Source organism: Prunus dulcis, chromosome 8 (assembly GCF_902201215.1).
Source record: "Prunus dulcis chromosome 8, ALMONDv2, whole genome shotgun sequence".
Lineage (NCBI taxonomy): Eukaryota > Viridiplantae > Streptophyta > Magnoliopsida > Rosales > Rosaceae > Prunus > Prunus dulcis.
In genome coordinates this window covers 17,755,273-17,780,604 of record NC_047657.1, presented here as the reverse complement: position 1 = coordinate 17,780,604, position 25,332 = coordinate 17,755,273, and the positions used below count along the sequence as shown (strand labels likewise).

General features: G+C 36.5%; 5 protein-coding genes across 10 annotated transcripts; 2 read left to right on the top strand and 3 right to left on the bottom strand.

Moving 5' to 3' along the window:
* The first annotated feature begins 982 nt into the window (after positions 1-982).
* On the top strand, positions 983-2,635 carry LOC117637356 (F-box/kelch-repeat protein At3g23880-like). The gene is made up of 2 exons (XM_034372227.1): positions 983-1,000; positions 1,236-2,635. Exon 2 carries the CDS (start codon positions 1,283-1,285, stop codon positions 2,633-2,635), a length of 1,353 nt encoding a protein of 450 aa, XP_034228118.1. The 5' UTR covers positions 983-1,000; positions 1,236-1,282.
* Positions 2,636-8,423: 5,788 nt separating this feature from the next.
* On the bottom strand, positions 8,424-11,113 carry LOC117638895 (thioredoxin-like fold domain-containing protein MRL7, chloroplastic). Of its 6 annotated transcripts, none has more exons than XM_034374060.1 (5): positions 10,193-11,113; positions 9,972-10,083; positions 9,736-9,849; positions 9,482-9,615; positions 8,424-8,760 (listed from the first exon to the last, which is right to left on the bottom strand). In XM_034374060.1, the coding sequence occupies exons 1-3, from the start codon at positions 10,928-10,930 to the stop codon at positions 9,746-9,748; spliced, it is 954 nt and encodes a 317-aa protein (XP_034229951.1). In that variant the 5' UTR covers positions 10,931-11,113; the 3' UTR covers positions 8,424-8,760; positions 9,482-9,615; positions 9,736-9,745. The 6 variants fall into 6 exon arrangements, with proteins under 6 accessions (XP_034229951.1, XP_034229949.1, XP_034229953.1 ...); XM_034374058.1 differs by having other exon boundaries at positions 8,495-8,824; XM_034374062.1 differs by having other exon boundaries at positions 8,495-8,751.
* Positions 11,114-11,794: 681 nt separating this feature from the next.
* On the bottom strand, positions 11,795-12,899 carry LOC117637686. Its single transcript, XM_034372656.1, has one exon. The coding sequence runs from the start codon at positions 12,455-12,457 to the stop codon at positions 12,017-12,019; it is 441 nt and encodes a 146-aa protein (XP_034228547.1). The 5' UTR covers positions 12,458-12,899; the 3' UTR covers positions 11,795-12,016.
* A 4,177-nt stretch (positions 12,900-17,076) lies between these two features.
* LOC117636887 (protein NPGR2) lies at positions 17,077-21,931 on the top strand. Its single transcript, XM_034371601.1, has 6 exons — positions 17,077-17,348; positions 17,898-18,181; positions 18,805-19,057; positions 19,429-20,645; positions 20,783-20,936; positions 21,166-21,931. The coding sequence occupies exons 2-6, from the start codon at positions 17,921-17,923 to the stop codon at positions 21,492-21,494; spliced, it is 2,214 nt and encodes a 737-aa protein (XP_034227492.1). The 5' UTR covers positions 17,077-17,348; positions 17,898-17,920; the 3' UTR covers positions 21,495-21,931.
* LOC117636888 (polygalacturonase-like) lies at positions 21,922-24,667 on the bottom strand. Its single transcript, XM_034371602.1, has 8 exons — positions 24,173-24,667; positions 23,671-23,799; positions 23,434-23,595; positions 23,310-23,336; positions 22,992-23,199; positions 22,759-22,840; positions 22,404-22,632; positions 21,922-22,305 (listed from the first exon to the last, which is right to left on the bottom strand). Exons 1-8 carry the CDS (start codon positions 24,506-24,508, stop codon positions 22,087-22,089), a joined length of 1,392 nt encoding a protein of 463 aa, XP_034227493.1. The 5' UTR covers positions 24,509-24,667; the 3' UTR covers positions 21,922-22,086.
* Between the last annotated feature and the right edge of the window lie 665 nt (positions 24,668-25,332).

Sequence of the window (25,332 nt, the reverse complement as noted above, 5' to 3'; positions counted from 1 at the left end):
CCCTCATGCCATGATCGAACCTTAATTTCGCGTCTTCCCACTTATCCTAGTTGACATTTTCTCTGTAAAGATGAACAAGGAGGGTTTTCTATATTGTAGTTGTTGATGATCAAGATATATATAATTAAACTTGCATTAATATAAGATGCAAAACATATATTTAGATTTTCCATTTCCAGACATGACTTTCTCCTGTTAGGTTGAAGTGAATATAGTCAGCTGATTATAGTAAGGTGGAATGATTGCATTGGTCTTTGTGGCTTGCGTGCGTAGGAATGATAGTAATGGTTTTGAATCATTTGGAATGTGGCTGATGGATGATGTTGCCGTTGCCGTTGCCATTGCCATTGCCATTGCCATTGCCAAGCGTGTTTGGAGAAAACACTTGGATTTTGAACTGAGCCCCATAATGGACATCAGGCGGTTGGATTGGGCATTGGCATTGTGTGGTTCACGGAGATGGATGTACAATTTGCTATAACCTGCGTACCAAAAACCGTACGTGTCTTCCTATTCGAAGAGTTCCACCCTATTATGATCCATTAAAAAATCTAATTACTGAAGAATATAATGGACCTGTGAATATATAGTTTCTGTCTTGGGAGGAAGGCAACAAGCTTGGGAGATGAGAAAATCTGGTAATATTTTTTTCCTAGTGTGCCATGGACAATTGATTGAATTCTTTCAATAAGAATATCGAAATTATTATATTTTATTGTTGAAAATATTAGCGATGTGATGTGCAAGTTATGTATCTATTTCATGCTATTAACCGTAAATATCATACACACATTCATATATATACAATCAAAGTGAAGAACACATGTCAAGCAGAGACAAATGATGAGGACACCAATTTTGGGGAGAACAGATCCGGATTTACTGCCGCATCTCTCTCTCTCTCTCTCTCTCTCTCTCTCTCTCTCATCCCATGATCAAACCTTAAATTTGCTTCTTTCCATTGTATATTTGCTATGTTCCTCTTCCCACTCATTATAAGGTAACTATATATACCTATTTTTCTTTGTAATGTTTAATATGGTTTGGTATACTTTAATCCCTTTTAATATTTGTTATTCTGAATACGATGTTAATCGAACTTTCTCTGTGGATTACACTTTAGAAAGTCTTACGTTGTTTTTACTCTTTGATTTATATATAATACAGATATGATAATTTTTCCTCATGTTTCACCTGGGTGTTGTTTTGTTATTTCCTGTTTGTGTGTGCAAAAGAAGAAGTAGAAGATGGAAAGGGTTGAGACATATATATAGCTGAAATAATGGCACACAGTTGCAAAATTGGGGAAGATTTATTGGTAAAAATTCTATCAAGTCTACCTCCGAAATCCCTTATGCGATTCAAGTGTGCTTCCAAATGGTGGTATGCGTTGATCAACAATCCCAGGTTCGTAGGCAATCAGCTCTCCAATTGCTTGCACAACAATCAATCAATCTTTTTGAAGCGATTAGTCCCTAATAAGGACCCGAATGCTAGCGAGACCGAATCTGTGTTCTCAGTGCTTAGCGAGACCGAATCTGTGTTCTCAGTGCTTACTTTTTGCGAGGATGCAGATGGTGGTGCGCATAGTTTTCTATTGTCTAGGGTGGAGGACATCAATGTTCCAGTTTCTATGAGTGTAATGAGTGGTGGTGAAGAACTTAGGATTGTAGGCCATTGTCATGGAATCATTTGTGTAAACGTAGATAATTATAGTAAGGTGTTTTTGTGGAATCCGGCAATTCAGGAATTCAAGCTTCTTCCCTCGGAGAAATACTTTACGGATTGGGAGTCCCTATATCAGCAGCGTGCCCCGTATCTACCATTAGATTATCGGCTTGAAAGGGCCATGGGATTTGGCTATGATCCTATATCTAAAACTTATAAAGTTGTTAACATTATATTTTATGGTTCGCAAAGGCATGCTCATACATTATATTCTGTGGTTATTTATCCTCTGAGAGTACAAGTGTACACGCTGGGAAGTAGTGAAGAATCTTCTTCTTGGAGAGAGATCAAGACTTACTCTTTGGAAACAGAAACTACTTTCCTTTGGCCTGAAAGGTTCCAGATACACTTGAAGGGGATGTGTTATTGGTTGGGATCTGAGCAACAAAAGGAATACGTGGATGAGGAGGAAATGCCATATGAAGAAAAGATTAGGCAAGTGATGGTTTCGTTTGACATGAGTGATGAGGTGTTTGATGAGGTAGCGTTACCAGATGAGCTGCTAGACCATGATACAACTTTTTTTGGGCTTTTCTTGCGGCTTACAGTGTGGAATGAATCTTCCATTGCTCTTTGTGTTTGGCATTACAGTTATGATGTTAGTCCATACTTTGGAATGTGGCTGATGGATGATGATTTTGGTGCTTGTGTTTGGACAAAACACGCAGGTTTTGAGCTCGCATCGATCCCCATGATGGACCTCAGGGAGGGCGGATGGGCATTGGCACTCTGGAATAGCGATGAGCTTCTTGTGGTTGACAAAGATGGATGCACAATCTGCTATAACTTCCGCACCGAAAACCGAATGTCTCTTCCTACTATACAAATTTGTATGTCGAATCTGGATCCGCCAATTGTTTATGTGAATAGTATAGTTTCGATAGGTCTTGGGAGGCAACAAACTTGAGAGATGAGAAAATCTGGCAATATAGAATTTCTTAGTGTGAAACTATATGACTTGCCTGGTGCAACCAAGCGATGAAGCTTCGCCATGACAACTCCAGATCAGCTCGCAATTCATTATTGGAGGCTTCATTCATCTAATAACAATGGCAAAGAAAAATTCAATATCATTTCGAGCATTCATGCCAAAAAAAAACACCAAAGAACTAAAACCAGAAGTAAACTAAACAAAACACGAGAAACATAACAAAAGTTGCATGCATTATTCTCAATATGTGTATTTATGTATGATAGATATACCACATCTCTACTAAATTGTGCACCAACGCAAGGTTTATGACGATGTGTGAAGTTGCTTGGCCACAAGCCATGGATGGTAAATATCCGTGGCACAGGTAGGATGTTGCATCCCTTTCCATTAATATTTTTGCAAAATACAAAAGGAGACTCCTGAACAAACTGAAAGTAGTCATACTGTCCAGCAGCATTGCAGCTCATGTTTTCCCCAATGTTGAAGGAAAGAGCAATACCTAAAACCATCGCAACTATGGTCTCCGAGAATTTCATGTTTGATTTTAAGTATATTTCAACAATTTATGCTAATTAAGAAAGGGAGGGAGGGAGATATTAGAGAAGGGTGATCCATCCCAAGGATATATATAACCTAAAGTCACAATCAGCATCAATGGGTCCAATTTAGACTAATTTACACTCACATGGAATGTTGTTGACATAAAAGAAAGCAAGAAACAGAAACAACATAAAATTCACATGTAGTGTTGTGTTGAGGTTGGGGGACCGCAGATCCGAAGGATAGCATAAATCTATGTCCCCTCTCTCTCTTCTCCATGTACTGAACATCCATAATAACAAGACTAGCATAGACAGGAAAACTAGGAAAGCTTTTATACAGCATAAAAAGAGGAAAAAAGCTTTTAAACGTACTTTGTTATCTAATTAACACTTGTTGAGGAAAATTTTGGGAAAAACTCTAGCCACTCTCTTCCCCCTGTGAGTCCCAATGTTAACACAGATTTTCTTTTCTAGCACACACGGAAGTCAACGTCACAATCTCCTCCTAGCAATTAACTTTTCCTGTTGTAAATCGGATTGTATTCATGTCTATATTATTTCCTACCTTAAGTAGATTTTATGTATCAGTATAAATAGGGACTTTGTATAATCAGTTTAATACATGGTATCAGCCTAACCTAGGGTTTTCTCCCTCTCCCTTATTCGATCATCTTCTCATTTAGGTCCACCTCATGGCTTCGTTTGAATCCACCATCTCCCTCTCTAGCCCCAACTCTTCTCATTTTATCAAGCTTATTGACTCCAACTATCTCCTTTGGCTCCGCCAGCTCAAACCCTTTTTAGTCGGTCATGACCTCTAGAAATTTATCGATGGCACTTATTGTCACACCCTGGATCCGGGGGGGTCGGTGGAAACCCTGGGCCAAGTGCGTGAGAAAATAAAAACTAAAATAAAATAAAAAGATGCTGAAACAAGATTTAAAATAAACTTCTCTTAAAAAAATAGATCCGAAATCTTACAACTTTACAAGAAATAAATAAAGCTCTACTTCTCCCATCTAATTCAGCCTCAATCGATTTAGTCCTCGTCTAGCCCACTAATTTATCTGAAAAATTAAACAGGGTGAGGGATGAGCAACCACCGCTCAGTAGGGAATGAGACCTTACCACAATAGATTGATATAACTAAATTAAATGACATGCAATCACACAGCCAAATAAAAAGAATTGAATGTCAAGTCAACAACAACTCATGCTTGACAACTTGCCCATGCGTACATTCCACTTGCCCAGGCTTGACAACAGATGGCGTCCAAGGTGTGTTCTTTCCCTTCTGTTCTTATTTTAATTTTTCTTAAGTATTGTCCTTTATTTTCACTCGCATATTTTTTATGTTTTATTTTAGGCTTTACTATTTTTATTAACTTCTTTATTTTCTTTTCCACACCTTGAGGACAATGTGTGATTTAAGTTTTGGGGTGGGAAAGTAAATTTGAGATTTGAGATTTTTTTTATTTTTTTATTTTTGGGTCTTGTTTAAAATTTTCGTTTTAAAGTTAATATCCATAGATTATTTTAAACGTTAGAACAAATGGACATGGTGAAGATCAATCCCACATTGGAGTCTTTTCTATTTATCATTGCTTAGACGTTAATTCATGAATTATACTTTGAAATTTGCACATCACACCAACATGGTTTGTGGGGAGTGAGATTGAAATACTTACTTTTTGTCCAAGTGTGTTTTATTTTTTGTTCCAAAAAACAAAAAAAAACAAAAAGAGTTAGTATGTGTTATAAAGTAATAATTGCCTTACCCAAAGCTTTTTGTTAGTAACCGGGCCAGTCCTGCCTAATCAGCAGTGATTCTTGAGTCAAACGGTAGAGTTTTGGCATGAGGCAGGGTGGTTAATTGGTTTCGTAGCCTTTTCAGCTTAGAGTTAATAAGTCCTTAGGGGTGTTCTACACCTAGTGCCCTAAAGCCTTAGTGGTTTGGGAGTCATTGACCTAAAGCTCGCTACATGGGTTGAATCGAAAGCTTAAGGGAACCAACATTGCACAACCACCACTCTTACTGGAAAAAAATAAAAATAAAAATAAAAATAAGAAGAAGAAGAATGATTCTATAAGTGTGTGAAGTATGAATAAAAGGGATGAGGGGTAAAGGTCTTAGTTGAGTCTCCTTAACTATGATGGTTCACTTTACACCGAAGGAAGTTTGTGAATTCTTTTCTAATTGATTCTAAATAGCTTAGACTCTGTGGTGGGATTAGTTGGATCTAGTGAACAGATGTTCTAATTTTTAAAATTTGCTATGGATTGCAACTTGAATGGAAATTTTGTTTAGCTAGGTTTTATTTAAAGTTTTTAGTTCGTTAATTTTTGTGTTTGTTTTCTAGATTTGTTTCGCTTGAGGACAAGCAAAAGCCAAGTTTGGGGGTATTTTGATGGGTACATTTTATATTATATTTTAAACCCCATTCTTAGTATATTTTGGTTAACAATTTTGGAAGAATTTTTATACTTTGAATTATATTTTCAATATAGGACTTTTGATTTCCTCTGGAGCAAAACATAATCAAATGGACGAATTTTGGAGTAATTCCAGTTGGAGGACGTTCGTGAGTCACTTAACTTGATCGTATCAAAATTTCAGATTTTTCTACCAAGCGGTTATTTCCTGGTTAATAAATAAAGGAGTGATGCACAGTGTTAGAATAATGACGTTTTGGGCTTTTATTGCTTTTTTGGAGCCCAAGATGACCTCGGATGAGTTCGTGGCCTTATGAAGAAGTGTTCAGAATATTTTTTATCTTTAAAACAAGCTATCTTGGGCCGGATTTGGAGGAGATTTGAGGCCAAAACGTGACTGGGCAGATTGTGGGCAGATTCTCCTAATCCAATTTGGATTTTATATCATAGTATTATTTTATTTTAACTTAGTTTCCTTCTGGGGATTGGGCAGCTAGGTTTTAGGATGTATTTAAGTTGGTTTTCAAAGCAATTTTGGGAGACTTCTTTTTGGCTTTTGAACGTCACATTGCGGAGAGCAATTGCTAGGGTTTTGGAGTTCTTGCGACTTTCAAGTGTTTTCATTCTTATTCATTCGAATGATATTTTTTTGGATTTCAATTATGAATATGCGTAACTAATTTTCTTTTACTAGGGTGAAGCCTTGAACCTTAGCATGAATATTTAATTTTTATTTAATTGCTTATGAGTGACCGCATGCATACTTTGAATTGTTAATCACTGTTTTAAACTATCTAATTGTCTTAATGCCTGATCACCATTAGGATATTTAGAAAAGTAATTGGATGCAATTTTCGTCAAAAGGTTCCCCGAAATTGACGATGGCTTCTTGTGATTAATAATTGTAATTTCACATAAGATGAACACCACGTCTTAAGGGTTGCATGGTTTTTCAAAGGGTTTTCACAAAACTTAAGGACATCTCCAACCATAGGGCTAAATGTAGTCCATTGCTAAAAATTTAGTCCCCCAAAATATTAATTTTTTAAAGAATAGTGCATGGCTAAATTTTTCCATCTCCAGCCATGCAGGGCTATATTTTAGGGTCCTTCATATTTTATTATTTTCATAAAGAGGAGTGGGGAGTGCTTTAATGATTGGTTGTTGAAAAGCACATGGATGGGGCCCACTATAAATTTGGCCTCCAAATTTGACCCATGGCTAGAGATGGGTTTTGCATTAATTTAGGGCTATATTTGGGATATAGCCCATGGCTGGAGATGGCCTAATGAGTCTTTCATGTTTAGATTTGATTCGAACGTCTGAACGAGTTGCATGTTGGATATACGTTCTATGTTGGAGGTTACAAGTAGAATATAAATTAGGAAAACTTAACCTTCAAAGTGGCATGCGCAAATCATAAGTAATTGGTAAAAATTCATAGGATTGCTAGGTGATGGTGAAACCCTAGTGCTGTTATAAATTGGTATTTAAAACTCTTTCCTTCAATCGTAATTATTTTTTTTTAAAATTTATTTTTAGTATCAAACAATTTCATAATCATCTTTCTCAACTTTTAATTTTAGGTAGTTAATTGGAACTTGATTTTACATAAATTACTAAATAGTCCTTGAGGAGAACGACCTTGCATGAGCATCTATACTACAATAGCCTTGTAGTATTTTATGTGATTTTAACCATATTTGCACAAGTACTAAAATATCCCATCCCATATACAGACACACGGGATGTGAGGTTTTATTTACACGTATGTATGTATGTTAATTTATAGGTAGATAGGGCGATGGAGGAGGGCGTGGGCAGTCATAGGTGCACCATGCACAAGCAAACTTTGTGAGGGCGTGGGCAGTCATAGGTGCACCATGCACAAGCAAACTTTGTGAGGAGGCTCTGAAGTTACTCAGGATCCATAGCTACTGGCATAGTGCGAGCATTCTTGCTTGCAAGCTTGGACACTGGTGCAGTCCCACGTGGTTATGCACCGAAGAGGCTCGCCTTCGTCTGATCCTTCTTCTTCACCTGCCACCACGCCCACCACTCCACTAGCTTCAACTACAAAACAACACACAACACAGCAAAAACCCAACACAAATCAAACTCCATTATAAGTATATATGGACCTCCTGCTGCTGCTGCTGCTAGGAGGACTAGGAGGAGGAGGAAGAAGCAAGCCGTGGTGGTGGCGGTATGAATATGAAGAAGCTTTGCCATTTATTTCCTTCACAAAAATATATAGGTGGCTTCTTATTCTAATTCTAATTCTGACTCTAAGCATATTTATGGAGTCGTATCAACCTCAATTAGCTTCTATATGTGCCATATGCTGCTGCTTCTGCTGCATTCCTTACTTGATTCCAAACCAATACATATCCAATTTTAGATATATATATATATATATATATATATTTCAAAATTTACTTGGTAAATTAAAAAAGGAAGAGATTGTGAAGGTTTGATTGTGCCAAGAGGGATGGACAGTACAATTAACTGGAAATTGTTTCATGTATATTACATGATTTTCCCAAATACCTGGACAAAAACACTGCAGTCACCACAAGATTCACATGAGCAGGTAAAAAGAAGTTTATTTATTGCCCTTTTTTCTTTGTTGTCTTATTTAAGACTTGTTTACATAGTGCCTAATCCTCTTTTATTTTTCTTTTTATTTAATTTTTTTTCCTTAAACGATCTGAATTTGATATTAACTGTAAGTTTAAAAGGACACTAGATTTAAGAAAATTAATCTCTATTTCTGAGCTCTTTCTGAAAAGTTGCGTGTATTGGTTGAATAAAAATGTACATAGTCAACAAGTAATTATATATTAAATAATGCAAAAACCATACGAAAGGGGATAACGATCTTATTGCGTTTAGTGTATCTTAAACACTTGACATACATACTTAAATTTTATCATGTCTAGCAAGCAAACCATAGCCGCACCAGCAAAAATCTTATCATGTCTAGCAAGCAAACCATAGCTGCAGATTCCACAACCTTTCAACTTTTTCCTGCAAGCTACATTTGCCCTCTTCACCATTAAAACAGTCCCATGATGCCACACACACAGGCTGCTCACCTGGTTCTCGCATACTCTGTTTCAGCTTCCACAACGCATACAAACACACATGCAGCAATAATCAGTATCGCTTATGAGAGTCACATGTCCTAAGAGGGGAATAAAATGCGTTTGCTTAGGAAGAGAGAGAGAATACAAAAACCAAATTATAACAGTTTTATACAGCCTAGCCTATACATTACAATTGGTATAAGAATGTTACGAAAACAAAGTGTTTAGGCATATCCCAATCGTGAATACGCATGTATTTATCAGCTACCCTATGATAATATGAGTGAATAATAGGAAATTATATATGGACCTGCAGCTGCCAGGAGAACGAGGAAGAAGAAGAAACATGTGGTATGAACTTTGACATTCCTTTGACAAGAATGCATCTTTCTAGTGTAACTTTTTGGGATCTATTGTTCTCTAATTCTGAGCCTATTAATAGAGTGCCTTCACTGCCTCGCCTTGTTTGCAATTTACAAGCCGTGAATTAGTGTAATGATATATCATATCCATGACATTAGCTTCTAGTACAATTGGTCCATATTCCACAAGAAGCTCATGAGTGAAGAATGCATTGAAATTACAGTTAACCAATTCCCACTCTGTAACTAATTCTTTTTATTGTGCAAATTTAGCATCTTGTATAATCACTGACATTGTAGGAGTGAGCTCCATTAGGTTCGTTTCATATAAAAAATTATATCAGTATGGTCAAAGAAAGATATCATCAAACACAAATGACAATAATTCATTACCTAATTAACACCCATTCAAAATCAATACCCAGGGATCATCAGCTTTTACCTGCAAATGCAACCTGCTCTCGATTTTGCTCCATGCTTCCAAGCTCTGAATTAACCAATGCTTTCACCAGCGCATAATCTGAAGCCTGGAAGGCAAAAAAACATTAAAACAGATGTTGAAGCCATCAGGAAGAACTCATAATCAAGCTTCAAGCATAAAGAAACAAAAGAAAAAACAAACGTTACTGCATTCAGATTCTAAGTACCAGATTGCCACTAGTAAGGTGGAGATAGCTCCTTGACATCAATCCAGGAAGGCCTCTTTGCATTGTAGTAGAAATGCGCTATCATTGGAACCAATTCTTCTGCTGTTCGAATCTCTACAAAAACAAAACAAACTTAATATCATGGCAACATAGGAACAACTTGCAAAAGTATATGATCCATGCTTTGGTTCTAGCTAAAAAAAAGCACTGATTTTTTAAGGAAAATAACTTCTCACCTTTCTCTCTGTACAAGATCCTGTTTCCTCGTAGAAACAAAATCTGAGGACATTCTTTAACTTTGAGAGCATAAGCCAAATCTCTCTCAATATTAATGTCTATCTTAATCGACTGTCGAATACAAAAACAGAAATTGGAGGTAAAGTTACAATCTTTAACAACAATCATCCAAAAATCATTGCAAAAAATGAAAATGACGAGTCTGATAAAACACACATACCCGAGGAGGCAAGCGATCTTTGGCATCCCAATAGACCTTGACCGCCTTTTCGAGCTCTTTCAAAGCCTTCCAGTTATCGCTTGCTCTGTTGTACCTCTCAAAAACAAGAACCAGAAGCGGACTTGGATGAAATGCAAAGCTTTCCCATTCCAAGCAATTAATCTCCTTCACCCAATTATCTTCAACCTCACCTTCCCAATCAAGCTCAACCCCATTGTCACCCACCACGTTCCTTATCGGGTGATTCTCAAAGTACTCCGAAGCCCTAATCCCCCACCCCACGTCAGCATCCAAAGGCCAATCCCTACTCTCCTCTTCAACCACCATGCTCTTCTCTCTTCCAAAACCCTCATCTTCTTCATCGTCGTCAACTTTCCTCTTCATCACTTTTTCTTTCTTCTCAACAATTTCTGGGTTCTGCTCTCTGATCGATGCAAATGTTCGATCAAGTGACTCCCGCACGTAATCTTCCACCGCCGCCGCCTCGCTTCTACGCCCACGCCGAGGCTTCCTGGGAATCGTCGTCGGGAACGTCTCGCCTTGTTCTTCATCTTCGTCTTCAGAAGTTTCAATTTTTTGGCGGCGAGGTTTCGGTTTTGCGTTGGAGCGAGGTTTAGGATCGGGCTCCGAATCGGATTTTTTCGAGATTGCCAAGCAAGAAAGAGAGTTTAGAGCGCGGGTACGGTGCACAGAGGCGCTCGGCAGTATGGGCGGGAGGCAAGTTTGAAAGCTCAGCATTTTTTGGTGCTTTTTCTCAGTGGTGAATGAGTCTCTGCACCCCAAGTGTTTGTGAAAATGCCACACCTAATTCAGCTGTGAATAGAAAACCACGTTTTCCTTTTCCGTTTTTGTTTTTCCTCCCTCGTTTTTCTCTTCTTCCCTCTTCTCCTGTAAAGTCTTGATGACGCCTCAGATGTTAAAGTAGTTACATGAAAACGGCCGTGTTTTGTTAACCAATTTCAATTTCAAGTACTTGCAATTTGGTTTGCTTGCACCACATGGAGCATATGGGACCCACATCTTTGTTGAATAAAGTTGTGAGTCTCATTTATGCCAACGTCGGCTTTTTTAACATATTATTTGACGGATTCGACCGGGAGGGATAATGCAAAACACAAAATATTGATTTTTTTTATTTTTTTTTATTTTGTCAAGACACAAAATATTGATTTACGGTGCAAAATGAGTCACTTTGTAAGGAGATTAATTATGCTTTCAAAAGGCACTAGAGCAATTAAGCTTATCATAATTTACAACCTTCAATGAAACTCATTTAAATTCGTAACCCAACAAATAAAGTTAGATGTACAAATCGAAACTCAATACATACACATTATATGAAAAATATTACCGTCAGTCATATACATGACCACATATGAATTCTCTTCTATTGATGAGGCGCTCACGCGTGAATAAAAACTTGATTTTAGCGTTGATGAGTGAGTAAATGATTAATTTGCTTCTGATTGACATCTCACTTGATAATGATAATGTAACTTAAGTGTGATTAGATGTAAATGTTATTTAGGTGCGGCATCTCTATTATTGGTTAAGGTCAATTTCAATATTTACAGATGTTCTAAATATGATGTTATAGCAAAATAATCAAAGAGTAATTCCTCAGAAAATTTCCCATTTCTATTTTAAAATGAAAAGCGATTTTATCAAACATTCATAATGCATGCCTACCTACAAGCCCTGCGAGCACATACATACATTCATACATTTTTGCCCGCTACAAAAAAGGAAAAAAAAAATGTAATTTCCATATTTGAAAGCCAAAATGCCCAAATGGGTTTCTGCCCTTTTTAGCTCCCATCTGCCTCACAACTGTAAAACGCGAGCGAGCTGAGTTGGGTTGACAATGCCAGCTAAGTGGGCCCCATCCGTCTTCAGCAAATCAGCAACTTCCACGTATCTCTCCAAGTTCTCAAGATTCGGCTCGGCTCCGGAACTCGGCTCGGCTTCATCACCCGGAGGCCCTGGGGCCTCCTCGGCTTTGTATGTGTCCCACGACTGCCCTAGGAGGGTGCCCTTGGTTAGGAACTCGTGCGCCAAATAGCCGGCTAGGAGTTGGCCGGACGAAGCCGGCTCCGGTGGACTGTTGGAGCCGGCTTGAGGCGGTGGGGCCAGCTTGAGCATCTTTGTTGTTGTTGACTGGTGGAGCGCGTCGAAGCCACTCTCCTTCTCTTTGCGCTTGTTGTTATTTGACGCATTGGTCGTCGAAATCCGACGAGGTGGCAAACGCATCGTTTTGGTGTTCATGATGGCTATCTGGGTGCATGCCACGTGTGCAGCAGCAGTTCATGAAACCCACCACAAATCCAACCCAGAAGGAAATTTTTTATAAAAAAAAAGGATAAATCTGATAAAACTTGTTTGGTAAGTAGGGGAAAAAAACAAAACAAAACGTCCAAATCGAGGGGTAAAACGGTAAATTAACAGTAAAAAAATATTAGAAATAGAAACTGACTGTAGGATGAAAAATCCTAAAAACAAAAGCAGATTTAGGAAAAATCAGGACCCACCCAAAAAAATAAAAAATAAAAAGAGAACGGGAGGGCAAAGGTTTTGGTGGGAGAGAAGAGACCGTACGGACAATTAACCGGAATCTGGAGAAAGATTGTTGCAAACAAAGAGACAAGAGAGAAAAAGAGAAAGAGGGAGGGAGAGAGATAGAGAGAGAGAGAGAGAGGAGGGAAAAAATATGGTATAGAGGAATGGGAGGAGGGGTTGAGTTCTCTGTATTTATAGATGTGGAATTGAACGATTGCCCCTTGTTCTCTCACGAAACTACGAGAATACCCTGATAGATAGAATGACAAATATACCCCTAGGTTCTTCGGAGGTTAGGGGTTGGCTAGTCCAAAACTAATTAGATTCCTGTTTAGCCACAATTAATGTTAGTTTGCGTGCCACACCAAAGTTTGTTCATTGTGGCAAATCGATGTGGCAAAAATTCACTTCATCCTTGATAATTCGGATGTAATATAAAATAGTATGAACTTTCTAAAATTTAACATTAAACTCATATTTTTTTCACCATTTATATTGGGCTAGATTTCACCTAATCTAAGGGTGAGTCCGCATTCAAATCCTAATCAGTTTGGGATAATAATAGGTTTCCCATTAGTAATTAAGATAATTTATCATAGTTATAGTCCAAATGGGATATGGACTTGAGATATATTAGTATAAATAACACAAATATTGAATGAAATGGATGACTATAAAAAGAAGAATAGACTTATTTTGTCAATGAGGGTTGGTTGAGTTGGTAAGCATTATTCTCTTCGCTATCAAGGTTTAAATTCGAGTTTCACTAGCGACAATCCATCTTAGTAGATAATCTGTAAAAACTAAAAAATGATAGACTTATTTTGAGATTAAAAACATATTTAATTAGAATTATATGAAGATTTTCTTTTAGTTTTAAGTTTCCTGACTTGTTATTGTATGTGTGGTTTTCAAATTATAGTTTTTTTTATAATTCCAACATTTTTGTCATAGACTTATGTAACACGTTTAACTAATACCTCTACCATCAATCATTTGGAACAACTAATCATAGTTGTGGTAAAAGGATGTAAATCTTTTCAACTTTGATGGCATATGACATGAACCCCGAAAATTCTTGATATAATATCAGTGGTAATATTGTAGAATCAATCAATTCTAAATTGCGAAAAACGAAGGTCGAGTTAACACTTGGGTCAAATTAACCTCACGTTCAATAAAACTACTGAAAAGTCAAATTAACCTTGTGTTTAAGAATATATTCGTGTCGTATTCCTATTGTTCAATACTTGAAAAGCTTGACAATTAAATTATTTTATAAGTAATCTATGTTGCTTTACGACGATTCTTTTTGGCATGTGAAACAACTTTGTCGTTGGAGCGCAAAATTTTGGGTCATCTAATTAATGTTGTGAAGCAAGACATCACCCTTTGCTTGTGACCAATGAGGGAGGAGGGGTAGTTGCGAAAAAACACTATGATGCTAAAAATCAGTGCGAATTCAAGAAATTGCACGAGAATGTAGAAATAATACTGTACATTCTTTTTTTCCTATTGGGATGCTACGTTAATTGGCCTTTTTAAAATAAAATAAAAATTTATAAGCAATGGAATTCTGGGCTCCAAATTCTATGTTTCATGGCTTTTTTCATGAGCCACAATCCCTCCATCATGGGCATGATAGTGGATGATCGTGCGGGCTTTGCCATGTGGCATGAAACATGTTAGTCTTTGATCTTGGACATTTGACATGTTTATCTTGACAGGCCTTGGCCATCAAGTCCCACTAATTCTATGATTTCATTCATGTATATAGAAGATAGAAAATATGTATCTTGATTGCAGCAACTTGCTCAAGTTTAGGATGCTAGTGGATTGATTTCTTGGGAGTAATTTTTGCTCCCACATTTACAAACATACAAAGACATGCTAATTAATCTTAGCGCTATGAAGTCTTCCACAAAATATATATCAAGAACAGGTGGTGATTCAAACTTTTGATATGTTCTAATTTTACGAAAAAGAAGTACCACTCTATCAACAACTCGTTATTGGATATATATGATTTTCAAGTGAATTTATTTAACTTGCTAACAACAATTTATCAAAAGCTCGTTTTTAATTCAATTAAATTGTCTTATTCCTTCTTATTTTCCTTCTTTTAAAATTTCCACATTGTTTTTTTGAAGCCACATTATTATTTGTGGCCAGTGAACTTGAAAAGTTAAGATAAAATAAGACAAATATGTGGAAGAAATCTGTCCGTTGTATGCCAAAACAAAAGTTAAGGTGGGGGAACAAGTCAGCGCCACTAGATAACTGAGGCGACAATGTATAAAATCTATCTGCACTTGAAAACCATAACTAGATATATCAGAAGACAGTTTGATGTCAATAAATCAAGCAAAGCTCAGCAACCACATCTTCATGTTTGATTAGTTTATGATCCGTGATTGTTGATAGTATTATGAAAAGATATTTGGTGGGCAGGATTTGTTCCCCGTTGTATATTTCGTACTCTTATTTAATAATTTGAGTATAAATTTGATTAGGGGTATGAATTTGCAAATTAATAGTCTCAAGTTCGAACTCCGTGACATCTTAATAACTTGTGTGAGAAAACCCTCTCTCCATTCATAACTTTGACAAAATAAAAAGGTACTAATTTCACCCACTTTTTAATACCCCATAAATGGGAAGTGTATAATTTATTGTCGCATAAATGGGGTTGATTTAGTCTTTATGTTTTGTTATGGGAAAAAGTCACTTTGACTCATCTAGTTTGTTTTAGTTTTCTACTTTGGTCTATGTAATTTTAACTTTGGCATATAGTTTAATTATATACAATTTAAAACACATACAAATTTCTATAAAATTCCATAAAAAAGTTCATCCAAAATATCCTTCCATGTATGTGCTTATTCCAATGAAAAATTGAACATGTCTTTGAATTGCAACATATATTAAATTATAAGAGTCAAATTACTAAAAATGCAGCAAACTATAGAGATGAAGAGTTATTTTTTGTCTTCATTTATTTAGAAAAAGGAATATATATATATATATATATTTAAAATTTAAAATTTTTATAAACTGGAAATATAAGTGTCTATTTGATAACCATTTCAATTTTAGTTTTTAATTTTCATTTTTTGTGCTAGTAATATAGAAGAAAAAGAAGAAGAATGAGAGTGGATATGAAATTGAGAGGGAAGATGAGAGGAGAGGATGAAAATAGGGTGGTCTTTGAGATTTTAAGGGCCCTGTGTAAAATGAGTAATGGAGCCTCTTAAAACAAAATCTTCAACAAAAATATTAGAATTGGACCATATATATTGATAGCAAATTTGCAACTAAAACTCACCAAAAGATGGTCACATTAAATAAAAATTATCCGACAAATAATTAATGAATTTTCTTGGATCAATAACTATACTATCAAAGTTTTACCTCCATTTGTCTTGATCTTATAATGATGAACTCGTTGATTTGGGAAATTTCTTCAATTATGATTTAGAAAAAGGCAGGGAAAACTCTAAGTATTTGAGAGAGAGAATTGAGCTTGATTCATGAAACTTTCAAAAAAGGCTACATGGCTTATGACAGTTGGGGGAAAAGAAAAATAAACTTGAATGCTATATAAGGGTTGGGCTATGTTATATATTACATTAATATATTATGTATTCGAAGTTTTTGTTTTTTGTTTTGTTAATGTGACTAGTATGGAATTTTTTTTTTCCGGCCTGCAAAGTTAGTGGCAAATTTTTATGTAGTATATGTTATATTATTAATATTATATTAGTATATTAAACTAATCCCAATCCGATATTTTTTTATTTAAAAGAAAAACCTAGCCTTAATAAAATAATATTATTTCATGCAGTCATATAATATTTTTGGGGCCCTCTTGGAAAGGGGTCCTGTTCATGTGCTCACTTTGCACGCCCCAAAAACCGTCACTGCTGGATGGGAGGGGAGTAACAAAAGTGAAAATAAAAAATAAAAACTGAAATTTATTTTAAATTGTTTTTACCTTTGTTACTCATTTTTTTTCATTCTACCCTCTCATCATCTCTCTTAATCTCCTTCTTACTCACATTTTTTTCTATATTCTAACATCAAAAAATTAAAAATTAAAAATAAAAATAAAATAATTATCAAACGGCTCAAATTAATGGAAATATGGTAAAGAAAAGGAGAAATAACTGTTGACTTTCGTACAGTGTAGTTAAATACCGTTTAATGCCAACGAAGCGTCTTAAAACGCATTCCACGTGGCGAACAATCAGCCTCAGCCACGGTGGTAAAAGTAAATGAGATGCTACACGCGGCGGGACCCAAAAAGGAATTTCCCAATTCCCGAAAACCCCAACTTTTTATTTTATTTATTCTGAGTTCCTCAATTTCTTAACCCCTAGAAAATCTTCAAGCTTACGCTTCAATTCAAAATTCCATGCCCTCTTCTCACCCAAATCAGCTACTGAAGAAGCAAACAAGGAAAAGAGAAGAAAAGGAAGATTCAAAAGAACCCATCAAAGGAGGGTTTTGTTGGAAATAAAATTGAAGTGATGAGTAATGCATTGCTGTTCATGTCATGTGAGCTCTTAGCCTCTGCTTTTCTGCTTTGCACAAACAAAAGGTGATTGCTTTTCTTTTTCATTGGTTATTTATACAATTTAAGGTTGTTCTGTCAGTTTCTAGGGTTTGGAATTTCCATTTGGCTCTAGTAATTTGTCATGGTTTGTCTTTCTAATTGATGCCATTTGAGGGTTATATGTGGGTGAGGCTGAAATTTGATGATGCTGTTGGACTTTATCAAGTGTGACTGATGGGTTTTTGGGTTTGATAGTTATTGTTTTCTGTGAGTGATAAAGTTTGGGTCTTGGCCTTGAATTTTGGTAAATTTATATCTTTATTATTGAAGAAAGTTTCTTCATGTTAATTTTCATTTGTATTCTTTTTTCCAGTGTTAAAATTATGGTTCCCGAAATTTTTTGTTCCATCATATGTAGAATTAGTTAGTTGTTGGGTTCTCATAATTACTTCTTTTTTAATGCAAAAGTTTGAGCGATTGCCTGATTGATCTTTAATCTGATCATGGTCTAAAAGTTATCACTTAACTGTTGTAATGAGCATGTTCCAATTTCACTCACAAAGGTTCTGAATTACTGTTGGTGGTTGGTTGAAGATTTTGGACCACTGTGAAGCATTATGAGGAGTAGTAGAACTGAAAAGGGGAGGAGGGGTAAATCTACGCGGAACTTTGGAAAGGTAATGAAGTGCCTCTGCTCTGGAGAGCAATTAAGAGCAGCAGATGAAATGGTTCCTTCAGAAAATGAATCCCTTGCAACCAAGGATCGTACAACAAGTGAGTCTTCATCTCGAGCTGTCGAGGTTACAAAGAAACCACACACTGGCAATATAGAAGAAGCTGAGTCATCTCTGCGTGAGAGTGGTTGCTTGAACTATGAGGTTTGTTTGCTTTAAAAATTGCTTATCCGTTGAACCACCTCTTTTCTTCTTTTCAATTTCAATTTCAATTTTTTTATTATATATTTTTTTAACTCCCCGGAGGTAAACTAATAAAACTGAAAGGATTTTGATAAATAGACATTAAACTGTTTGTTGTCAAACCCAGTTTCCGTTGCCTTTTCATTCTATTATCCTTAAATATATGAGTATTTGGTCATAATGATCAGGATTTCCACATAGACCCTTACAAATCGTTCATCTCCATCATGAACAGAGAGGTGAAGTCATTGCAACTTTTGACAAACCTTCCTGGATCAATGTGTCACTCTGCATAGATTAAGGCTGTTGTTCGGTTCATAAAATAGTCCTACTTTTAGGCCCTTCGCATACAAAAGGCTGTCCGTTGACCTTTTAGGGAGAAAACTAGGTATCCCAGGAGGAGGCTATCGAGGATAATTAAATGCAGCCAATTGTGGTTTTGCATGCCAAAGCATGTCAGTCAGACTCTCACAATGAAAAGCAGAGTTCTTTGCCTTAGGAGCCTGTCTGAAACAATGCAGTCTTTGTATTGGTGACCCTGGAAGTTGTTTGTGTATTTTAAAGCTTAACATTTGAATTTTCAGGAAGCAAGAGCGTTATTAGGAAGATACGAATATCAGAAAGGAAACATAGAAGCTGCTTTACATGTATTTGAAGGAATAGATATTGCTGCATTGACTCCGAAGATAAAAAATACCCTTGCCAGAGTAGGTGAGCGGCGTAGGAGGCGTTCTCAAAGTTTTTCTACCCCGCCAATGTCTATAAATGCTGTAACTTTACTTCTGGAAGCAATATTTCTCAAAGCAAAATCATTGCAGGATCTTGGGAGGTTTAAAGGTACTGTTAATATGCTGGTTTACATATTTTTCATTCTTGCTTGTAGAATCTTGGATTATGTGAGACTGTACATAATTGTAACCTGCACTCATTTATTTTAGTGAGGCGGTTTAGTTTTTGGTCAGTTTACCTTTACTGATAAAAAATTAGTACGCATTAATTTTGTAAGAATATAATAGGCTTTTAAGACATTTTGTAATGATGCCACCGTCAAACAATTTCAATTTAAAATAATGCTCTGTTATGCTTCTTCACCATAATTTTGAGTGTTTTACTTGGGATGGGTAAAGAAAAAGAAGGAATTTGTGAGCTTTTCCTGATAATCAGAGCATCGTCGTGTGGCTTATGTATATCTTCAATCATTCTTGCAGAAGGTGCTCAATCTTGCCAGGTTATTCTGGACGTTGTTGAATCTTCATTACCAGAGGGCTTGCCTCAAAACTTTGTTGCTGACTGTAAATTGCAGGAGATTGTAAGTAAGAGTGTTGAGTTGCTCCCAGAATTATGGAAACTTGCTGATTGTCCGCATGAAGCTATCTTGTCCTACCGACGGGCTTTACTCCATCATTGGAACCTTGAGGTAGAAACTACTGCAAAGATTCAGAAGGAGTTTGCTGTTTTTCTTCTTTATAGTGGAGCTGAAGCAAGCCCCCCAAACTTCCGCTCCCAAATGGACAGTTCATTTGTACCCAGAAACAGTTTAGAAGAGGCTATTCTTCTGCTAATGATACTACTTAGAAAAGTGTGTCTTAAAAGAATTCAGTGGGATCCATCAATCTTGGATCATCTTTCGTTTGCTCTATCTGTATCAGGGGATACCAGGGCTTTAGCTAGTCAAGTTGAAGAATTGCTACCTGGGTTTATGGATCGGAAAGAAATATTCTACAAGCTAGCTCTCTGCTACTACGGAGCAGGTGAGCATTCAGTTGCTTTAAATTTACTGAGGAGATTGTTGAGTAAAAGCGAGGATCCAATGTGCTTTCCAGCTTTGTTATTGGCATTGAAGATATGTGGGGAAAACCCCAGTCATGCAGAAGAAGGGGTAGGTTTTGCCCTTAGAGCCATGCAAAGTGTGGATGGTAAGTGTGATCATTTGAAAAGTACCGCCGTTTGTTTATTGGGCATATCACTTTCAGTGCATTCTAAATCAGCGGTTGCTGATTATGAGAGAGTGAAAAGACAGGCCGAGGCACTTCAGGCCCTGGAAACTGCTGGGAGAATGACAACAATGAGTGACCCTATTATTCTTTACCATCTCAGTCTAGAATATGCTGAGCAGAGAAAGTTGGATGCTGCACTTGATTGTGCAAAGCAAATGTTAAAGCTGGAAGGTGGGTCTAATATTAAAAGTTGGTTACTGTTGAGCAGAATACTGTCAGCTCAGAAACGGTTTGTGGATGCTGAAACAATCATAGAGGCTGCTTTGGATCAGTCAGGGAAATGGGAACAAGGTGAATTACTGAGAACCAAAGCGAAACTTCAAACTGCACAGGGTCAGTTTAAAAATGCCATTGCAACATACACTCAACTTCTCGCTTTTCTTCATGTTCAGAGTAAAAGCTATGGTTATGGGAACAAGCTTCTAAAGGTGCATTATTTGATTACTTTTCCCATTTATTAAGAACTATTTGACAAACAAGTTGTGAATGGATGTCTCTTTCATATACCTTTGATACTTGAATTGTTCCACTGCAAGTAATCTTCTGTTGTTTTATTAAATGACAGAGTAATGGAAATTTTTCTGGAAGGTTGGAATTGGAAATATGGCATGATCTGGCATATGTCTACATAAATCTTTCACAATGGAGTGATGCTGAGATTTGTCTTTCCAAAGCTAAAGCCATAAATGCTTACTCTGCTAATAGATGTCATGCCACAGGTAAATTCAGACACTCACTTGGTTTGTGTGTGTGTCTGTGTGTTTTTTCTTATATCTTTCAATCAGTTCTTTCATGAACTGCTCTGGTTCCCTGTGTACTAACAATTAGATCACTCACCAATTAATAATTGAGAACGAAATATATGTATCCCTCTACATTTGTGTTTGTGGAAACTTCTCCTGGCATAGTGTGTAGTGCTAAAGATGTGGACCTTTATCGATTTTGCAGGTGTGCTTTATGACACGAAGGGCCTCTATAAAGAAGCTCTAAGAGCTTTTTCAGAAGCTTTGGATATTGACCCTTCCCATGTACCAAGCTTAATCTCTACAGCTGTTGTCCTCAGACGGCTTGGTGATCGCTCAAACCATTTGTACACTGTTGTCCGAAGCTTTCTGATGAATGCATTAAGTCTTGATAGAACGAACCATTCTGCATGGTATAACCTTGGCCTACTCTACGAATCCCAGGGCACCCCATCTTTTTCATTAGAGGCTGCGGAATGCTTTGAGGCTGCAGTCTTTCTTGAAGAGTCTGCTCCTGTTGAACCCTTCAGATAGCCACACATACGTTCATGCAAACCTTTCTCAACTTCAAAACCATTTCCTGCATACAAAAAGATCCATTTTCTGATTTGGTTGAGTTACCATTCTCAGGCTGCGTCATACGGTCGGGATAAAAGTACAGATATATCGAATCCCGCTACACAGTGATGACTGCATCACCCCAAAATAGTAACTATTTTATACAATGCCTTTGCTCGTATGGAGATCTTTGTTCTCCAATGTAGTCTTAAACTATATTGTTGTAACTTTCTTTATTCTTTTAATACCACTTTTTCATATTTATATTTTTTTATACAAGGCTATGGTGCCTGCGGAGAAACCTTGGTTGTAATGTAAAGCTATCTATACGGATACCGAGTGGGTTACTAGTACTTTGATGCCAACAAACAAAAGTACAAGTGAAAAAAAGAAGACACTTGGGTTGTATAAAAGTAACTTGTATCAAAGTTGTATCTTTTCTTTACGTATGCTTATTCACAATGACTATATGATTATATAATTACAACAGAGAAACAATTATTTATGTGCTATTGGGTACAAGAATACATGATTTACAGTCCACAAACCTTATTTCATAATCCCTTTTTTAATTTACTAATCCCCAAGAACATCGAGGAGAGACAGCGCCTTTGTACGCAGGTTTAACATTGTTGCATTTGGCTCTTCCATTTTGCAGTTGAATATTTTGAAGCACAATGCCTTGACATGGAACACTTTGGCTGCAATTAAATGTTATGGCATCAGTCGAAGCACTTGTCCCTCTTATGTTCTGGTACAACACATTTTTCACTTGAACTGCCGACCTCTGCAATATATTACAAATCAAACAAGGAGGGTCGATTAAGTTTCCAATGTAGGACAAATTAATGAAGGGATTAGATACCAATTAATGAAATTAATTACCTGTCGTGTACAATCCTTGTTTTTGTGGTCACAATAATTTTGGTCTATGATGATAGGGTTAGTCACATCATTCATTTCCACATTCTGGAAAACAATATTGCTTGCACTGCCTGAACCTCCCTGCCATGTTTTGATCCTAACTCCATTTGAGGTTCCAGAAATCTTAGCCCCATTCACAAATACTCCTGAAACATGGTCATTTGCATTGTCTTCTCCCAAGCTACCAATACTAATCACATCCCATGGAATCAAAATAATAAAAAATAAAAACCATTAACATTATGTTGATAATATTTAAAATGAAAATTTCAATTTTGGGTCTTGAAGAAGTTGGAGTTTAGAGTTGGAAATTAACCTGATTCCATGGCCTGGTCCACAAGTTATGTCTGTAGCTTGTACTCTTTGGGACCCACTTACAATAGAGATGCAATCATCACCTTCAATTCAAACAACATGGTTTAATTAGTTTCAATTGATAATCATATATGTGTATGTGTGCATATATGCAAAAATTCTCTTATGCGGATGTTTTTGAGACATTATTATATGCGGATAAGAGAATAACTGTATATATTTATAAATATGTACCTGTTCCTATAACAGAGCTTGAGATGGTAATGTTCTTGGTATTTGTGATATGAATTCCATCAGTATTAGGACTATCTTCTGGGGCAGTTACTGTAAGATGGGAAGCTTCAACATTTTTACAATTTTGAAATCTAACATGCATTTGTTGTGCGTCTTGGATCTTCAGATTCTTCACCACCAAGTTATTGCACTTGTTGAAGGTCACAGCCTGCACCCAAGGCATGGACGTGAACAATTTTTAACTTCAAACTTAATTAATGGCACTAATTAATAACAAAAATGCACATAAAAATTTTGATTAGAGAATTGTATACGTACCGTGGGGGCCTGTTCGTTGCAGGGGGGCTGTGAATCAATTGAAGAGATTCTAATTAGTACGTAAGTTAATTTTACAAGTTTTCATAGTTGAATAGAGCAAATTAATCTAGGGTTTAATTAGTACCTGAGGCTTTCTTTTGCATGAGTTTTCCCACCATCTATTTCCATTGCCATTGATGGTTCCAGGACCTACAACTAACAAGCTTTGGACGTTGTCAAAGATAAGCCAATGCGTAACATCTTTGTAGACTGACCGATCATCTGATGCTTCTATGGTTCCATATATCTGAAATTTTCCAAACAAGCAACATTATGCTTATGAAAACGTCCAAAATTAATTAAACACATTAATCCCAATTACCTGCATTGTAAGATGAGATTTGCAGGGGCCCGAGAATTCGATCGGCCTAACAAGATAGGTCTTTTGTGGCACCACAAGAACTATGGCTCCATTGAAAGAACAAGCTGCCTTCCATGCCTTCTCAAATGCCTGAACGAACGCAGTATGTACATGAAGAAACAAATTAAACATTACCTTCAACACAAATTCTATTAAAACTAGCGCATAATTATTTGTACCACGTTTACTAATTATATTTACTCACGAACTCATGTAAAGAAACAACATATTATCTTAATGGGTTCGATATGAAACTATCAACTTCTACAATAATTTCTACGAACATTATTGGGTACATCATTCGCAAAACCAAACAGAAATTGTGACCGCCAAGGTTGTTATTAGTTAATGTGGTCATATATTTATCTATATATATAAGTGTGTGTGTGTGTGTGGCATTAATTACTATATGAATATTCTAATATTAACAAGCCTATAAGCCCATCATCTATTATATTTATACCCGTGTATCATCGGCACCATTTCCTTTAGCTCCAAAATTAGCAACACTAATCGTTTTGACCGAGCTTGATGACTTGCTACCGGCCGCTCTTTCGAGCTTCCTCGAACTGAAGAGCTGAGCTCTTGGCTTGATGAATTCCATGAACTTGACACCTTCAATGGTGTTCATGTTTGAAGGATGAGCTCTAGAATTATAGCCAGACTCTTTTTCATGGTCAACAAAACTATGAAGTGAGTTGACCTCTTGGAAACGACTACTGTAACATGAAGCAGCACAGAAAGAGACAACAACATAGAACAAGACCAAATGTTTTTGCAGAGCCATTGTTTGATGCATCCTCTTTTGTGTGTGTGTGTTTTTTTTTCCGTGTGTAAAAGAGGGACAAAACAATCCAAAAAGCTGTTTTTTTTAGCAAATGCTATGTGATGGGATGTCAGAATGTAGGTTTGTAGGCTATGAATGAATATTGATGTTCAAAGTGATGATTTGAATGTCATAAGGAGGTTTGGGTATTTATAGACAACGAGAGAGAGAGAGAGAGAGAGAGAGAGAGAGAGAGAATATTGGCTATGGGTTGAGAGGTATGGGGTCTTGGACATTGAGAGATTGAGACGAAATGATCTCTTTGGGCGGACTATGACTTTTGCTCCATGCAGCCCTCATATAACATAAGGTGAAAAATAATAATATGTTTGGCACCAGTGCCAAATTAGTGTCGATATTTGGTCTACGAATAATGTTTGAACAAATGTCGACAATATATCATATATTGTAAATTGGTACTCAGTATTAGTTAATTACTCTTTTTTAAATTTATATTAGATCAATATAATTAAATAAACAAAAAAAAATTAGTCACAATTTAAGGGTTTAAAGTTGGGGATTTGTGGTTTAAGATACACATCTTAACCCTAACTTTTCCTTCCCAACTTACAAGACATTTACTCATGCATGTAAAACCATGCAAACGCATGCATGCTTGATCATGCAAAAATATGTGATAGATTGAGCATTCTAGAGCTTGATTGGCTAATGGGTCACGTATCACACATCCATTTGAAACATTAAATAAAAGATGGACATCCACAATTATATCATGCAGCGGATTGAATTACCAATATTATATACTATATATGTTTGTTCGTGACCTCAACAAAACT

What these genes read in the sequence shown, in the direction of transcription:
- LOC117637356 (XM_034372227.1), top strand. Translation starts at nt 1,283, where the DNA reads ATGGCACACAGTTGCAAAATTGGGGAAGATTTATTGGTAAAAATTCTA.
- LOC117638895 (XM_034374060.1), bottom strand. Translation starts at nt 10,930, where the DNA reads ATGCTGAGCTTTCAAACTTGCCTCCCGCCCATACTGCCGAGCGCCTCT. An exon ending in AAGATCGCTTGCCTCCTCGG is followed by an intron (nt 10,084 to 10,192) that starts GTATGTGTGTTT and finishes TGTATTCGACAG; the next exon opens with TCGATTAAGATAGACATTAA. An exon ending in GATCTTGTACAGAGAGAAAG is followed by an intron (nt 9,850 to 9,971) that starts GTGAGAAGTTAT and finishes TTGTTTTTGTAG; the next exon opens with AGATTCGAACAGCAGAAGAA.
- LOC117637686 (XM_034372656.1), bottom strand. Translation starts at nt 12,457, where the DNA reads ATGAACACCAAAACGATGCGTTTGCCACCTCGTCGGATTTCGACGACC.
- LOC117636887 (XM_034371601.1), top strand. Translation starts at nt 17,921, where the DNA reads ATGAGGAGTAGTAGAACTGAAAAGGGGAGGAGGGGTAAATCTACGCGG. An exon ending in GGATCTTGGGAGGTTTAAAG is followed by an intron (nt 19,058 to 19,428) that starts GTACTGTTAATA and finishes TCATTCTTGCAG; the next exon opens with AAGGTGCTCAATCTTGCCAG. An exon ending in ATGGGAACAAGCTTCTAAAG is followed by an intron (nt 20,646 to 20,782) that starts GTGCATTATTTG and finishes ATTAAATGACAG; the next exon opens with AGTAATGGAAATTTTTCTGG.
- LOC117636888 (XM_034371602.1), bottom strand. Translation starts at nt 24,508, where the DNA reads ATGCATCAAACAATGGCTCTGCAAAAACATTTGGTCTTGTTCTATGTT. An exon ending in GCAACGAACAGGCCCCCACG is followed by an intron (nt 23,200 to 23,309) that starts GTACGTATACAA and finishes CCTTGGGTGCAG; the next exon opens with GCTGTGACCTTCAACAAGTG. An exon ending in ACAAGGATTGTACACGACAG is followed by an intron (nt 22,306 to 22,403) that starts GTAATTAATTTC and finishes AATATATTGCAG; the next exon opens with AGGTCGGCAGTTCAAGTGAA.